The sequence below is a fragment of the Macaca mulatta genome, chromosome 1 (genome assembly GCF_049350105.2).
Source record: "Macaca mulatta isolate MMU2019108-1 chromosome 1, T2T-MMU8v2.0, whole genome shotgun sequence".
In the NCBI taxonomy this organism is placed as follows: Eukaryota; Metazoa; Chordata; class Mammalia; order Primates; family Cercopithecidae; genus Macaca; species Macaca mulatta.
The window spans coordinates 120346608-120363427 of NC_133406.1; the positions used below are offsets into that span (position 1 = coordinate 120346608).

At 39.0% G+C, this 16820-nt stretch overlaps 1 protein-coding gene across 2 annotated transcripts in view; it reads left to right on the plus strand.

Annotated features, from left to right (window-relative positions):
• Positions 1–16820, plus strand: part of NOTCH2 (notch receptor 2) — a 189632-nt gene that overhangs the window by 157994 nt on the left and 14818 nt on the right. For both annotated transcript variants that reach the window (XM_015147334.3, NM_001260662.1), the window contains 6 exon segments: positions 1825–2053; positions 2823–3024; positions 5578–5731; positions 6122–6306; positions 7952–8084; positions 14258–14494. In XM_015147334.3, coding sequence (XP_015002820.3) covers positions 1825–2053; positions 2823–3024; positions 5578–5731; positions 6122–6306; positions 7952–8084; positions 14258–14494 — 1140 coding nt within the window.

A 16820-nucleotide genomic window follows, 5' to 3' on the forward strand; every position in this document is an offset into this window, starting at 1 on the left:
ATATTCAATTATTTGGACATAGTCCAATCCTTCAGAGTCTTACTTCAAGTTTGTTAATTGGTTCCAAAATAGTCTTTAGTCGAGGGCTAATATGGCTCACTACTAAGACAGGGGTCCCTCGGGACTCTACTCACTGCCACATGGTTTTTTTCATTGTTATTGAATGAACATGAGCTATTCGCAGCCCAATGAAAACTATAGGGATTATACTGCCTACGTCTTTCTGGTGGTTGTTCCCCTAGCCTTAATAGTTTTATTACGTAGGTACTGACTAATCCTAAGTTACTTGTGTAATGATTAAGTCATTAAACTTTAAATGAGATTATCACAATGCATTAATAATGGCACCTTAATTTATAGGATATATAACTTCAGATTATCATAGGGAGGCCACCATGCTAGGTGCTGGCAGTGATAAGATAAATAAGTTTTAGTTTCTATTTTCATGAAGCTCATAGTCTATTAGGGAAGAAAGACATATAGATACAGTTTGAGACCAGCCTGGCCAACATGGTGAAACTGAAATACAAAAAGTAGCCAGGCGTGGTGGCGGACATCTGTAATCCCAGCTACTCGGGAGGCTGACACACAAGAATCTCATGAACCCAGGAGGTGGAGGTTGCAGTGAGCCAAGATTGCTACAGCACCTCCAGCCCAGGCAACAGAGTGAGACTTCATCTTAAAAAAAAAAAAAAAACAAAAAAAACAGACATATGGACAAATAATTTTAATGATGTATTACAAATGGTAAAAAAGTATGTATCCAAGGCACAATTGATGGAGAACTTTAGGGAGTGAGATCAAGCTCTTTGTATTTCTTTCTCACATTGAGTAACATGTCATTCAAAATACTGAGTATTTTTAAATTTTTCTATATGAAGTGGAACCAACAGTATTTACAATGAGTTTAAAATAATTCAGTAAATTATGGATGGTGAGTTTCCTGAAAGATGCTATGGAAATTATAGTAACTGTGTACTGTGGTTAAGAAACAATTTTTTCTTAACTGAAACAATTTTTACAATTGCTTTTAATAGAGACTGCAGATGAGTCTTATAAGGGAATTAGTTCAAGAGATAAATGAGGTATATTAAATGTTTCTCTAATAAAATAAGGGTCACATTACCCATTAGTTTAGTATTTAGTTTTCATTTTACATGTATAACCCATCTTTGCAATTATATTTTTAAGTTCCTTAAGAGCCATAGCTACAGCTTGTTTTTCTTGTTCTGATTTGTATGCCATATGATTGTAGAGTGCCGTGGCATGACTGTCGCTTAAAATTTGTTGGTTCCTTACTATGAGTATAAAGTGTTCCAATTTTTATTTAAACTTTGTTTCATAAGGCTACTGAAATCTAAAAGAGAGAAAAAGAGAGAGAGAGGAGACAGAAGTGAAATGAAGAGAGAAGATTAATTTATATAGTTAATATGCCTGGAAAAACATGAATATGTGTATTTTGTCCTCCCCCACACACTGCACAATCACATATACCTTTTGAAAATATTGATTGATATTCTGTGTATTGGGGCACATATTTGATTTGCAAATGTGTGAGGGACCAATGCAAGTTTTATGACTATTGGTTTTACAAAACTGTTGGTGGTGATATAGATGAAGTTTATTCCAATTAACAAACAGGTTAAAAACTTCAAGCAAGTATTACTGAATTGATTTTCATAAATGGGGGAGTTGGCAGAATTCAATGAAAAAGTCAGAATTATGCTGCCCTCGGCGTGACTTAGTTCAGGTCATTCACTTTTATGAATCTAAGATTAAATTGATGCTACTCTTCAGAGCTCTAATTCTTATGTAATGGCTTAGATCCTTGCCAGAATGGAGGTTCCTGTGTGGATGGAGTGAATACTTTCTCCTGCCTCTGCCTTCCGGGTTTCACTGGGGATAAGTGCCAGACAGACATGAATGAGTGTCTAAGTGAACCCTGTAAGAATGGAGGGACCTGCTCTGACTACGTGAACAGTTACACTTGCAAGTGCCAGGCAGGATTTGATGGAGTCCATTGTGAGAACAACATCGATGAGTGCACTGAGAGGTGAGCAACCAATCACTCGGGCATCAGCATCTTACAAGAGAAAGGGAGAATGGGAAGGAAACTTCAGAGCACAGTGCTAGAATTGTGGAGCAGGGATGAGGTGTCCCCATGGATCCCAGTCCACAGTCATCTCCTATTGCCCAGTTACTGGTTCCTGAAAAACATATGTAGTTAGAAAGTTAAAGGTCAGAGGTTGCAAAGTTTATAGGGATGGTTTATTATTTCTTGCTTAGAGAACAGAAAGAGCTATAATTCTGTTCTGTTCTTCCCTTGGTCTCTTGTTCATTTCAAAAATCCGAAAATTCCATTTTCTCTGCAGAGATTGGAATTGTTACCAGTCTTTAAGAAATTTCTGGGAGTTTTGTTTCATTTATTTTTATAATATCATGAACATATTTGTTCTATTTGTCTTTTATAAATAATCTATAGTGAAGAGGATTTTTCAAATAAATTGACTTAGAGATAAAATGAAATGAGGTACATGGGAAAACTACAGAAGAACTGGGTAAAACCTAGAAAACTTCACTTTCTCTAGGTATCTATACTAAGCTCAGTCTTTTAAATACTTCTGAGCCTTTGATTATAGAAAGGAAGTGGGCACCTCAGAGCTTCTGGCACCCAATCTAGCTTGTAAGAAAGTTTACGGGATATGGGTTGCTCAGAGGTATTTGCCTCTGTAACATCTTAGATTCCAGAAATCTTACTTTCTAGTAGTAAGTCACAGGCACCAGATGCATAGCTGATGTTGCTCTCTCTGTTTGCTTCTTAGCTCTTGTTTCAATGGTGGCACATGTGTTGATGGGATTAACTCCTTCTCTTGCTTGTGCCCTGTGGGTTTCACTGGACTCTTCTGCCTCCATGAGATCAATGAATGCAGCTCTCATCCATGCCTGAATGAGGGAACGTGTGTTGATGGCCTGGGTACCTACCACTGTAGCTGCCCCCTGGGCTACACTGGGAAAAACTGTCAGGTAATTGACTTCCTTCCCATTCACCAAACTGCTCCCCTAGAGCAGCTGAATATTATACCTGTTCACTTTCTAGTCTGAATAAGTTCCTTCTAAAAGAGACTATTGTGGATCTCAGGGATGTGCCTGAGATAATCTAGGTAACTTCTTAATAACTTGCAGATTCCAAAATGGTGCTGGCAATATGATATAGATTCACAAACGTAAGATCTTGAAAAGAGGCTAACCACGAACTGCAGAAAAATACATGTGGGAAATAAACACAGTTTTTTTGTTTTGTTTTGTTTTGTTTTGTTTTGTTTTGTTTTACATTGGAAGCACAGAAAGAACTGAAGAAAATAGAGAATAATCAAAATACCCTTTTAAAGGTCAGATGCAACATCTAAGGGGGTAATAATGATAATTGTTATATCTTACAATGTGGTAACATTCTCAAAACCAAACGATTTACATATCTTTTAAGTTCAAATATGTAAATACACACTTCCATAAAATTTTAGGATGGAAAGAGCCCTTATAGGCAACTAATCTAACCTTTGATTTCATGGAAGGCAAAACTGAGCCCCAGAGGGGCAAAGTAACTTTTCCAAAGCTGCATACCAAACAGCACTGTATTTAATTTTATGTTATTCTACCTCTTTAATAGTGATAGAATAATAACTCCAAAGAACATAGGAACAAATGGCCAAACTTGACTTACAGGGCGCACTTAAGTAAGGCTTAGGCTATATTAGACAAGGGAGCACCCACCTCCACAGAATTAAGCGGCTTGTTGCAGATTCCATGGATCCCGAGAGCATTTTTGGTTGGGCTCCTATTTGTTCTCATAGCGTCAATTGGAAGTGCTGACGAAGCACTCCTCCCTTCTTCCAGCAAACAGTCTATATTGTGAATTTGGCCTTCCTCTCCTCAAGGGGCCAAGCCACTCCATGTGTGAATTCAGATGAAAAGTGCCAGTCCTTGTGCACTCTTTGCCTCAGATTGCCTTCCTTAGAAATAAGCTCTTAAACGGTTTTAGGCTTATTAACAGGCATTAAGTCCTTTTACCCATATTCACCAAAGATAGATTTGGTCAAGACCCATGTGGATTTCTCACACAGGATTAGCACAGAAAGTGTGAACCTGTCTGACAGCTTTAACTCTTTCTTTCTAGCACTGCGGGGTGGCCATACATGTAGGCAAATCATGTCTAGAGCGTTGGGAATAGCTTAACCTGTTGGGCTTCCTTGAATTTTTAAACTTTTTTGGTAATAACTTTTTAAATAGAAGACCTAAGAGGAATTAGACTGCAGCAGGCCCTCAAATAACTTTGTTTCCTTCGGCGTCATTTTGTTATAACATTGAGTGGTGGAAAAAATCTGTTTTTGGCCAGAGCTGCTGTCTGTGTGGGGTTTGCATGTTCTCCCCATGTCTGTGTGGGTTTTCTCCAGGGACTCTAGTTTCTTCCCACAACTCAAAGCCATGTATGTTGGGTGAAGTGGACATGTCTACATTGTCCCATTGTGCCAGAATAGGCTCTGGCCACTCATGAACCTGAACTGGAATAAATGGGTTAGAAAATAAATGAATGGGGCCAGGCACGGTGGCTCACGCCTGTAATCCCAGCACTTTGGGAGGCTGAGGTGGTGGATCATGAGGTCAGGAGATCGAGACCATCCTGGCTAACACAGTGAAACCCCGTCTCTACTAAAAATACAAAAAATTAGCCAGGTGTGGTGGCAGGCACCTGTAGTCCCGGCTACTCGGGAGGCTGAGGCAGGAGAATGGCATAAACCCAGGAGGCGGAGCTTGCAGTGAGCCAAGATTGCACCATTGCACTCCAGCCTGGGCGACAGAGTGAGACTCCATCTCAAAAGAAAAAAAAAAAAGAAAGAAAATAAATGAATGAATATGCCAATTATTGTAAAATGAAAACTCATAAAGCCTATGATAATCGTACCAGGTGCACAACAATAAACGATGTGGTACAAAACCACCCAGCAAGCCTGCCATATTGGTTAGTGTTGCTTTCTGAACTGTGTGGTGGTAAGAGGTGCTGACAGTTTTGCTTTGCAAACATTTATTCCTTGACTTGACCTGCCACCACTAGGACTACCGTTACTCGCGGATTCACCAAAAATTGGATAAATAATTATTTTACTTGTTTTTATTAATATTTCTTAAATGAATGTATAGCTTATTTTAATGTTTAATATTAGAAGTGGGTGTTAATTTGAAGTTTAGTGACTTTTTTAACCAGAAATAAGTATAGGAACTTAACTCTTTTTTATATCAATTAGACTGTGGTAAAATTGGTTTCATTATATATTGTTGTCCTTAAAGTCGCAGTTTCCAGGAACCTAATGATGACGTTAAGTGAAGACTTACGGTACGTAAAAATGGTTAGATGTACCTCAGAACACTGAATCTAGTTTAAGGGCTCTTTTACTAGATGAAGGCTCCTTTTCTTTTTAATCAGTGTGCTTTTCTTTGATTTCTTGTAACACAATAGAACTTCTTTTTCTTCATTTCTAGTATTTGTATTTTGATGTATGTACACCCCTGCCTCTGTTTCAGACCCTGGTGAACCTCTGCAGTCGGTCTCCATGTAAAAACAAAGGTACTTGCATTCAGGATAAAGCAGAGTCCCGGTGCCGATGTCCATCTGGATGGGCTGGTGCTTATTGTGACGTGCCCAATGTCTCTTGTGACATAGCAGCCTCCAGGAGAGGTAAGCTTTGCTCCCTTGGACTCAGGTCATTCACTGAAATATTGACTGACCAGTGGCATTTAGAGCAGGTATTATTTTTTGTCAGATAAGAGGGAAGGGCAGATAGTAGTGGGTGGGCAGGGCTCTGGGGAAAGGGCTCAAGATAGAAGATGTAAGGGTAGAGGAATAGGTTCAGACATTCCAGGAAGAAATGTATTTGAAATGAAACTAAGGTATATTCCACTTTCAGGGTTTATTTTTAATATACATCTGGTACTGAGGTCTGTGAAGAACTGGCTAAGAATAAGATTTGATGTGTCAGCCAGTTTAGGTTTACTTGCTCATTGGTTGATTTGAACCCCATGTGTCACATGTTCTTCTGTGACATTTCTTCCTCACTGGGTTTCCCAGGTGTGCTTGTTGAACACTTGTGCCAGCACTCAGGTGTCTGCATCAATGCTGGCAACACACATTACTGTCAGTGCCCCCTGGGCTATACTGGGAGCTACTGTGAGGAACAGCTCGATGAGTGTGCGTCCAACCCCTGCCAGCACGGGGCAACGTGCAGTGACTTCATTGGTGGATACAGATGCGAGGTGAGGACACTGAACAAGCAGAGGTCATGGACCTCCCAGGAGATCATACAACTGTTTTGAGCACTGATATATTGAATTTAGCTGCTTGTATCTTATATTTATAGTTTATAGATTTTTACCAATCCCCATCATAGTGTTTACCACTGTTTCTTTCAGCTTCTCTGTGCAGTAAGTTAACATGTCCCTAGTATGGAACCATCCCAGCTCCTTAGGCTTGCTTTTAGGATTCGGAGCCAAGAGTCACTACCAGAGTACATTTTACAGGCTCACCCAACATAACAGTCCGCACTTCCCTGAATAGCAGCTGAGATAGGAAAAACTGCTTTGTGGAGTATTCCTTTGGCCCCTGTCACCTTTGTATGTAGTCATTAATCAGTCAACTAGCAATTTTCTCTCAAAAAAAATGTTGCTCATCCTGTTCCCCATAGCATCATGCTAAATGTTACATGTACATATTGGAGGAAGTATGTGTCTTCAAGGGACATGTCACTATTTTAATGTCTGGGCTGATAATGGTTAGAGCAAGCAAGATATTAGCAAAATGTCTGAGACATTAATTTGATACCAGTTCAAACCACCAAGCAACACTGAGAAAAGCTTTGCTTCTCTATTGTTATATGAATGAGCCAATGATAGCTTCTGTATTTTGGCCCCTGGGTTGTTTATTTCTTCACAGCAGGCTGGGACTCATTAGCTGAAAGGCCTGCCAGTACCAAACCCAAATTTTGACACATCCAGTTGTTTTAAACATAGCGCTCAAATAAGCAGATTTTTAACTATTTAGAGCTTGCCTGCTTTGCATAGCCTGCAAAACAGCAGCCAAAATCTGCTAGCCATAGTATAAGTAGGACAAAATAAACCCTGGGGCCATACAGACCCCAGACTGATGCTGGCCTTTAGAGCTCTCTGACCCAGAGATTCCTGCCACTGGCTGCTGAGTGACATCACCTAGACTCCCTCTCTGATCCTTCTTTCCCAGAGTTTACTTGCTGTCTTCCTCTTACCCACCTACCCCTCTGGAAGGTCTCATGCTATATGAGACTTCTCCCACATGCAAACCTGTCAAAGTGTCCAAATAAAGCCACCTCACAGCCATATCCTTTTTCTTGGTCAGCCCTGAAATTCTTCCAACCCCTATAGCCACCACAGCCAGCCAGACCCACCTCCCTTTACCCCCAGCCGTATCTCAACCATTTTCTCACACATACATGCAGTTTCCTAAACCTGGAGATCAATAATTGCATGTCTGTGCTACCATCCACATATGCCTTTTGACTGAGTCATAGGGTCCTCATCACATACAGAGGAATGTGTATTTTAAAGATGAGGAAACCTGTACCTGGGAGGAACAAAAGGTTTGCACACAAGTCAAATCTGAAATATCCTTCATTGTATTCAGTCTTTGCCTTCCCTTTAAAGTGCCTTTTTCAACTGGAGGAGGAATAGGTAAATGCCAGTAAGCTGCGGGTTTTCTGTCCCTGCGTAGAATGATTAGCAGAGAGTGTGATGGCTCCAGAGAAGACATACAAAAGCTAAGTGGGGAGGTGGGAGAGAGTCACAGAAATGTTCCAGATCTCACTTGCTCTCATGGTCTGTTTCCAGTAATGGTCCAGTATTTCTTGTCCTTTTTGTTTCCTCATGGCAGTGTGTCCCAGGCTATCAGGGTGTCAACTGTGAGTATGAAGTGGATGAGTGCCAGAATCAGCCCTGCCAGAATGGAGGCACCTGTATTGACCTTGTGAACCATTTCAAGTGCTCCTGCCCACCAGGCACTCGGGGTATGAAATCATCCTTATCCATTTTCCATCGAGGGCATTGTCTAAGTTATAAAACCATTCTTAGTGTTCAGGGGATTTTATAAAATCAAAGATAGTAAGACTAGCTTCATTCCAAGCATTTAGTTCTGCATCCTAGTAATTCAAGCCATTTTATTCTCCCATCTCTTGCTAACTCTGATGTTGTGATTTATGTTCTCAGTTTTATCCGGTTGTTTGGCATCTTGATATTCCATGAAACACAGAATATGGAACTGATACAATATTAACATAACATAACAAAATTAGCTTGGTCAGTAAGATTTCTTGTTGCTTCACAGAAAAGCAACTAATGACCTCTAAAATAAACAATTTACATTTACCTGCTTATGTATTTTTTAAATTAGCCAAGTCTTACCTCTATAAGGTGGGGGAATGAATGAAATGAAAATATCTGCCTATTTTCATCACCTCAGGGGAGGATACTGATGGTGCAAGGTTCTACCTTAGGAATTGCAGTAAGGCCTGATGAGAGATGCAGCCATGGACTGTGAGTGATGGGGCCATCATTCTTCTGTGGGCATTGCCACTGCTTTTCAACTAAGTGGTAGGGCCATGATTCTGCTGCGAACATTGACACTGCTTTTGAACCATCCCTTGGAAAGAGTTTTGAGTATTGTTTATCAGAAGAGATGTAGTTATGATGGGGCCTACTCTGAGAAGCCTGTGAAAAAAATGTTAAAGGCCATCCACACTGGTGACAAATTCATTCTCGTTAGTGTTAAAGAGAACAGAGTGCCAGAGAAGTATTTGTATTGCCTTAGAGCTTTGTGTCAGTAAAGTTTGATAATTTGCCTTCCCAGATATCAGAGTTTGACTAAATTAAAATAGGAGAGTACCCTACTAGTAGGCTCGTTATTGAGGAATGAGGTTAATGGGAAGAAGAAAACTAAGGAGAAACGGTCTTTAAGTATTTGAAGAATGGTCCTGCAAAAAGGAGAATTGTTCTTTATTCTAGAAATCAATGGTTGAGTAGAAATTAATTCCAATTCATTGTTAGTTTGTTCCTTTGAGAAATTGTACTGGTTAGGACAAGCTATGATTCTGGTGATAGCTATTATCGTAGTTCATTTATGTTGCTATAAAAGAATACCTGAGACTAAGTAATTTATTTTTCGAAAGAGGTATATTTGGCTCACAGTTCTATAGGCTGTACAGGAAGCATGGTGCCAGCATCTGCCTCTGGTGTGAGCGTCAGGCTGTTTCCACTCATGGTGAAAAGTGAAGAGGAGCCAATATGTGTAGAGATCACATGGCAAGAGATGAAGCAAGTGAGAGGGGAGGGAGATCCCAGGCTCTTTTTAACAACCAGCTCTCATGGGAACTAATAGAACGAGAATGCTGTCATTGTCTCAAGGATAGCACCTTGAGACATTCATGAGGGGTCTGCTCCAGGGACCCAGATACCTCCCATTAGGCCCTATGTCCAACATTGGAGATCACATTTTAACATGTGGTTTGGAGGAGTCAAACTTCAAGCTATAGCAGCTAATTAAACCTCAAATCTCAGAGCTTAATATAACACTGATTTTGTCACTCAGATAAAGTCGAATATGTGTTGGGCTACCTTTCTCTGTGTTTCAGATATGTAGTTTGAAACATCTGGCCTCCAAGGCCTCCACAGTACAGGGAAGAGAGACAGACTTGAAGGGTCATACAGCAGCTTTCACTAGCTCAGTCTGGAAGCAACACACATCACTGTCCCTCACAGTATATTGACCAGAATTATTAAATGGCCTCCATGACTTCAAGGGAGGCTGGGAAATATAGGAGAATACATGAGTATTCATCAAACTCTAAAATCACTGCCATACCATGAACTTTTAATTAATAAGACATGTCCAGTCCTAGAATGGATCATTTCAGGAGGAAACAAAATTTTTGTCTCTTCTAATCCTGTGGTAAAGATGGCTTAGAATACTAGTTTCGATATTATCATGACAGTCTTTTTCTTTCAGCACTTTGAATATGTCATCCAACTGATTTCTGATATCCATGGTTTTTAATGAGAAATATGCTGTTAATCTTGTTGAAGTTCCCTTATATGTGATACATTGCTTCTCTCTTGATGCCTTTAAGATTCTTTCTTTATCTTTTGATAGTTTGATTATGATATGTGTAGGTATGAATTTCTTTGACTTTATCCTACTTACAGTTCCTTGGATTATTTTACTATGTGTGCTTGTTTAGGTATGTGGAACAGTATTTTTTTTTTTCATCTTGACTTAACTTCTCTGGCCATTGGTAAACATTCCAGGAAACTCTAAAGTCCCGTAACCCCATTGTGAGAGTCATCACAATGTGTCACCGTATTTCTAAGCCTTGGGTCTTTGCCTACATGTCCCTCCAGTTTCCCAGGTCGAGGGCTAACTGTAACAGTTCTGCCTCTTCCTATTACTTTGCTTCAGGCTGAGGTTGAGTTCTCTCTCATTTGATAGATCTGTTTATTTCTGGTGTTTCCATTCTGATGGGGAAATACACATTTATGTTCATTTTACTAGCAATCCCTAAATATCAAATATTCTTTGAGATAGGGAGCATATACTGGATTTTGTTTTTACTTTTTTGTTTTCAATTTACTCTATGTATAAGGTGAGATATGCATATAGGCATATAGACCAAAAATGTATTCACACGTAGAAAAGTATACAGTGAAAATACTTCTCATTCCCATCTCTCTTCTGGTGGGCAAATTTTCCCTCTCCCACAAACACGTAATCACCACTTTTAGTTGTTTGTGTTTCTTTCTAGAATTTTTCAAAAACTGTATCCTTCAAAATTTTCTTTATGTAGAGAGAAGCCAAATGCAATGATATTTTATTTACTTTACTTTTTACTCTGAAGATAGAACATTAGACACATTTTTTGCACTTGATTTTTTTTTATTTAATTGGAGATATTTTCATATCAAAATATAGAACTTCTCTCTCCTCTATATATACTTCTCTCTATATATATTATATATATTATATATATATTGATGCCTCTAAGATTCTTTATCTTTTGATAGTTTGATTATGATGTGTGTAGGAATATATATTTTATATATATATATATATATATATTTTTTTTTTTTTTTTTTTGAGATGGAGTTTTGCTTTTGTTGCCCAGGCTGGAGTGCAATGGTACGATCTCAGCTCACCACATCCTCCGCCTCCTGGGTTCAAGTGATTCTCCTGCCTCAGCCCCCCGAGTAGCTGGGATTACAGGCATGTGCCACTACGCCCAGCTGATTTTGTATTTTTAGTAGAGACAGGGTTTCTCCATGTTGGTCAGGCTGGTCTCGAACTCCTGGCCTCAAGCAATCCATCCACCTCAGCCTGCCAAAGTGCTGGGATGACAGGCATGAGCCACCACGCCTGGCCCGAACTTCCTCAATATTTTTTATAGCAACAGAATTCCCTTTTACAGGCATGCCATATTTTACTTAACCAGTGTCATCATGATAGATATTTCAGTTATCTTGCAGGCATATAAGCATATTGGTAAAATAAATTTTCAGAAATAGAATCGCTGGATTGAGTAATACATACATTCATAATTTTAATCAGTAATTTCAGTATATCAGCATACTGGCTTTTTGTTAAGGTGGAGAATATATTTTCATTTAAGAATCATTTTCTTTTCCTTTTCTTGCAGTTTCTGTTTATATATATATTTATATATATATGTATGTCTTTTTTCCCCCATTAAGTTGTTGATTTAATTTTTTGTGGAAATTGGCTGTCTATGATATTAAAAAAACAAACATTTTCCCAGTATGTTGTTTTTTATCTTTTGATTTTCTTTATAGTGATATTTAGTGCACACTTTTACTTTTTAATCAAGTTGAATTTATCATTTTTAAAATGGCTTCTGGATTTTGAGTTGTAGTTAGCAACATCTTATACACTTGAAGGCTGTAAAGAAATTCTCCTATATTTTCTTCAAGTACTTTTTCCATATGGCTACTCATTTGTTAATACACAATTTATTGAATATTTTGTTTTTTATATAATGATTTGAGATGGTACCTTTGCCAGATTCTAAATTCCCATGTGTATTTTTGGTATTCTTCTGGACTTTATTTTCTCTGTTATTCTGTTAATTCACCAATAACTTTCTGTTCCAATTAAGGATCTTCTTCTTCATAGTTTTTCTGGTTATAGTTACAGTTTATTCACATAATTTTATAATCAGCTTGTCTTAATAAATTCCTGTTGGTAATTTTTATTGGGGTCTCATTAAATTTATGAATCAGTATAGAGAAAACTGACAATTTCATGATGAGGAATCTTGCTAACCAAATCCTGGTATGTCTTTCCATTTATTCAAGTCTCTTTTGTGTCTGTTAGGACAGTATTAAAGTTGTCTTCATATAAGTGTAACACATTTCTTGTTAAGATTGTTCCTAGGTATTTTATCTTTGGTAATTTGGTAATTGCTATTGAAAATTGGGCCTTATTTTACATTTTTAAAAAAATAATCTTGCTTTTGTTAGTGTATGCTACAATGCAAGTGGCAGGAATACAGAACTGTTTTCTTTTGTACCTGTTTTTATTTTTATTATGATTATGATTATTTTTTGAGACAGAGTCTCGCTCTGTTGCCCAGGCTGGAGCACAGTGGCGTGACCTCGGCTCACTGCAACCTTCATCTCCCGGGTTCAAGTGATTCTCCTGCATCAGCCTCCCGAGTAGCTGAGATTACAGGCATGTGCCACCACACCCAGCTAATTTTTGTGTATTTCGTAGAGATGGGGTTTCACCATGTTGGGCAGATTGGTCTCGAACTCCTGCCCTCAAGTGATCCGCCTGCCTCAGCCTCCCAAAGTGCTGGGATTACAGGCGTGAGCCACTGCGCCCGGCCTCTTTTGTACCTTTTTGAATTAATCATAGAATAATTTCTAGAATAGTCATTGATTTCTTTTGTTTCTTTCTAAGACACTGTATGCAGATATTCATACTAGATGGCTCATTTATAGCTATAGTATATTAAATGAGTCCTATTTTAAATGGAATAACTTTTGAACTCTCAGCAGGAAATTTATCCTCTATTTTTGTTAAATAAAAAGCATTGGTGCATTTACACACTATTACAGAAAAAAGCCAGTGATTATAAAACTTAAAAATGTATTTCATTCAAAATTCAGTTCCAATTGTTACCAGTGTATTTACATAACCTATGTATAGTCATGGGTCACTTAACAGTGGGGATATGTTCTGAGAAATACGCCCTTAGGCAATTTCATTGTTGTACAATCATCATGGAGTGTAATTACACAAACAGAGAGAGTATAGCTTACTACACACCTAGGCTCCAAACCTGCACCTTGTTTTACTGAACTGAATATTGTAGGCAATTATAACACAATGGAAAGTATTTATGTATCTGAACATATTTAAGAAGAGGTACCGTAGAAAACTTAAAAGGTACAGTAAAAATACAATATAAAAGATAAAAAATAGTATACCTGTATAGGGCATTTACCGTGAAAGGAGCTTGCAAGACTGGAAATTGCTCTGGGTGAGTCAGTGAATGGTAAGTGAATGTGAAGGCCTAGGACATTACTGTAGACTACTGTAGACTTTGTAAATACTGTACACCTAAGCTACACTGAATTTATTTAAAAAGTAATTGTGCTATGACATTACAAGGCTATGATGTTACTAGGCAACAGGAATTTATCAGCTTCAGCTTCATTATGGGACCACCGTTGTGTATGCTGCCTGCATTGACTAAAATGTCATTATACAGTTGCATGACTGTATTTATTGTTATGTTCTTTTTTGGACTGTTTTTATATTTTAGATTATACTTTGGAAAAATTACTGAGCCTCTCTTGAGCTCCAGTTTCCTTGTCTTTGAGATGGGACAAATAATAGGACCTACACCATAGGGTGCTACTTCACTGGATTGTGTGGGAGAGTACATGTGGAGCTCTAGTGTGTTCATTCCTTTACTTGTACAACTCACCAGAAGGATGACAGCTGTCATGAATAAAGCATGTGCTTTGCCCTGCCCAACTACAAGGTCCCACTACCAGTTGAAGAGTATACTCTGATTCATTGTGAAAATGCCAACAAGTGTGGTTATCCCTTGCTGGAAAGCAGGTTAAAAGGATTTTCATAATTCTGTGCCTCTTCTCTTTCCTCCAGGCCTACTCTGTGAAGAAAACATTGATGACTGTGCCAGGGGTCCACATTGCCTTAATGGTGGTCAGTGCGTGGATAGGATTGGAGGCTACAGTTGTCGCTGCTTGCCTGGCTTTGCTGGGGAGCGATGTGAGGGAGACATCAACGAGTGCCTCTCCAACCCCTGCAGCTCTGAGGGCAGCCTGGACTGTATACAGCTCACCAATGACTACCTGTGTGTTTGCCGTAGTGCCTTTACTGGTGAGAAGCTCTCTAGCCTCCTGGCCACTCTGCCTTGGAAGATGGTTTTAGTGAACAAATTGGGCCCTGTGACTTGTCCCAGACCAAGTGAAGCTTTTCTTATATAAGAAAAACAGTAGCTTAATTTTTAAAAGCCAGTTTTTTCTTGGTCTGTACTCTATGGATGTTACAATCAGTGTCTACCTTTAATTTTTCCTGAGAGATTCTTTTGTTGTGCATTGATTATATCATGCTATGACAGGAATATTTTTTACAGTGTATATTGAAAGTAGTTGAACAAAATAACATTTTTTAATAGTGGCAAAATATCCAAAACCTAAAATTTACTAACTGAGTCATTTTAAAGTGTACAGTGTACAGTTCAGTGGCATTGTTTAGTACATTGACATTGTTGTTCTATCACCACCATTCATTCACAGAACTCTTTTCATCTGAACAAAATAACATTTTGTTTTAAGGAACCTTACGTCTAACTCTGGTTTCTTCACCCTGCCTCCTTTGACATGTGAGGCTTGAATTACAGGGTAGTTCCTGCCACCGTGATCATTCCACTCCTAGGACTCAGAGAAGCTTAGGACCCTGCTTAGATACTTAAAGGGAGCAGGTCCAAATTCAAGTGTCTTTAACCAAGGATCGTTGATATGGGTATGAAATGAAAAGTTGCAGTGGTCACAAGTAATGCCCTGCTCAGTAAAGGCTTGGCCATGTTCCTACTCTGTTCCCAAGCTTCTTTCTTTCGTCACAGGGCATGAAGATGACCAAGCCCTGCCTCAGAATAGGGGTCTTGTCACAAGAACTTACTAGTTGCTTCTGGAGAGGGCAGCATGGTGACTGTTGGGAACTAAAATAGTTGTTTGTATCCAGATGTGGCAGGATACTCAGATTTGAAAATTATCATGCATTTCCTGGGGTCTGTAGTTGTATTTCTCATACGGAGGGTGTGATCAGATTCCTTGGGATTCAGAAAATAGGCTTTAATAGTCTATTTACAAACAATTCATCAAGCTGAACTCTGCTATATCCTGAGCCCATCTTCAGCCATCTTTCCTTCCAACTTTAAAGATATGCTACCTTACCATCTTAGAATTTTATAAAGAATAGGGATTCTGCAATATGGAAGCTCCCTGGATACACTAACATCCAAAAAGAAATAGTCCGTTGTGAACATAATAGCTATTGAGGCAATGTGGAACAGAATGAGTATGAACAGTCTGTCTACAGCCTCGTATTGGCCATACTGCAGCTGGAAAGCCAACGAAGCAAAACTGGCTCCTGTTTCTTTCATTGCCCCTGAGGCTTTTTTCTCTGGAAACACTGACAAGCATTTGCAAAGTAAGGGGGAAGCAGGAGAAGGAAGGAATGGAGACCACTTTGAAGTAGTGTCCCACAGCCAGGAAGTAGTGTTTGTGTGTTTTCCACATTTGTGAATTAAAAAAAAAAAAATCTGTTGAATACATTGAGCACAATTATTGTGGGATGCTGTTGCAGAGATAAACAGCAAGGGACTGGTGGTCCACCAAGCTGTGTCCATGTGGTGGTTGCTCTTGGTTAGTGGCTGCTGCTGTGATTTGAAGAGACAAACATTTATACCTCTTGCTGCTTGATCTCATTGGCCAAAAACATTATATTTTTGTTTCATTTTTAAAGCTACCTCTTCTTTCCCGAGTGACCACAGGCCAGGTGGGGCCTATCTCCTGCTATTGACCAGGAGTCCCAGCTGTGCCCTGCGTCTCCTCTGTGGTTCCAGTTGCCTCGTTCTTTATCTTGGAGCAGTGGCCCCTAGGGACCTTCTGTTTTGGAACTATTCCTAGAGGAAACTAACTCTAGGAAAATCAAGCTGCATTTTAAGGAATTGAGTTAGGTTACAGAAAAGCCAAAAAGTGATTAAAATGAGGTATCACAGATGAAAATTCTCTATGCTGCAAATCACCTTTTAAATATATTGGCCTGGTATAGCCTCTCCTATGAAGTAGATGACATTAACAAAATGCAATGAATAGTTTTTCAACTGTTTCCTGCAATTTATGAAAGCTAAAGTGACTTCAAGAAGCTGAAGTGTGATTTCTCTTTTTTTGGTGGGATTTAAGTCACTTTTCTCACCCATACTGTCGTGTGAGTTGGTACTTATTGTGGAGGCAAGACAGAGTAAGGGACTGGCCTGTGCCAGTGACAGGCCAATCATGCTGAGATACAGTGAGTGTTTTCTTCCTATGCTCAGATTACCACAGGCTTAGAACTGAACTCTCTCACACTTGCTCCACCTATGGCTAGTTCCCATTCCAGCAAAGTTTGTTCAGTAACTTGTAGTGACTACTTCTGCCTTTTA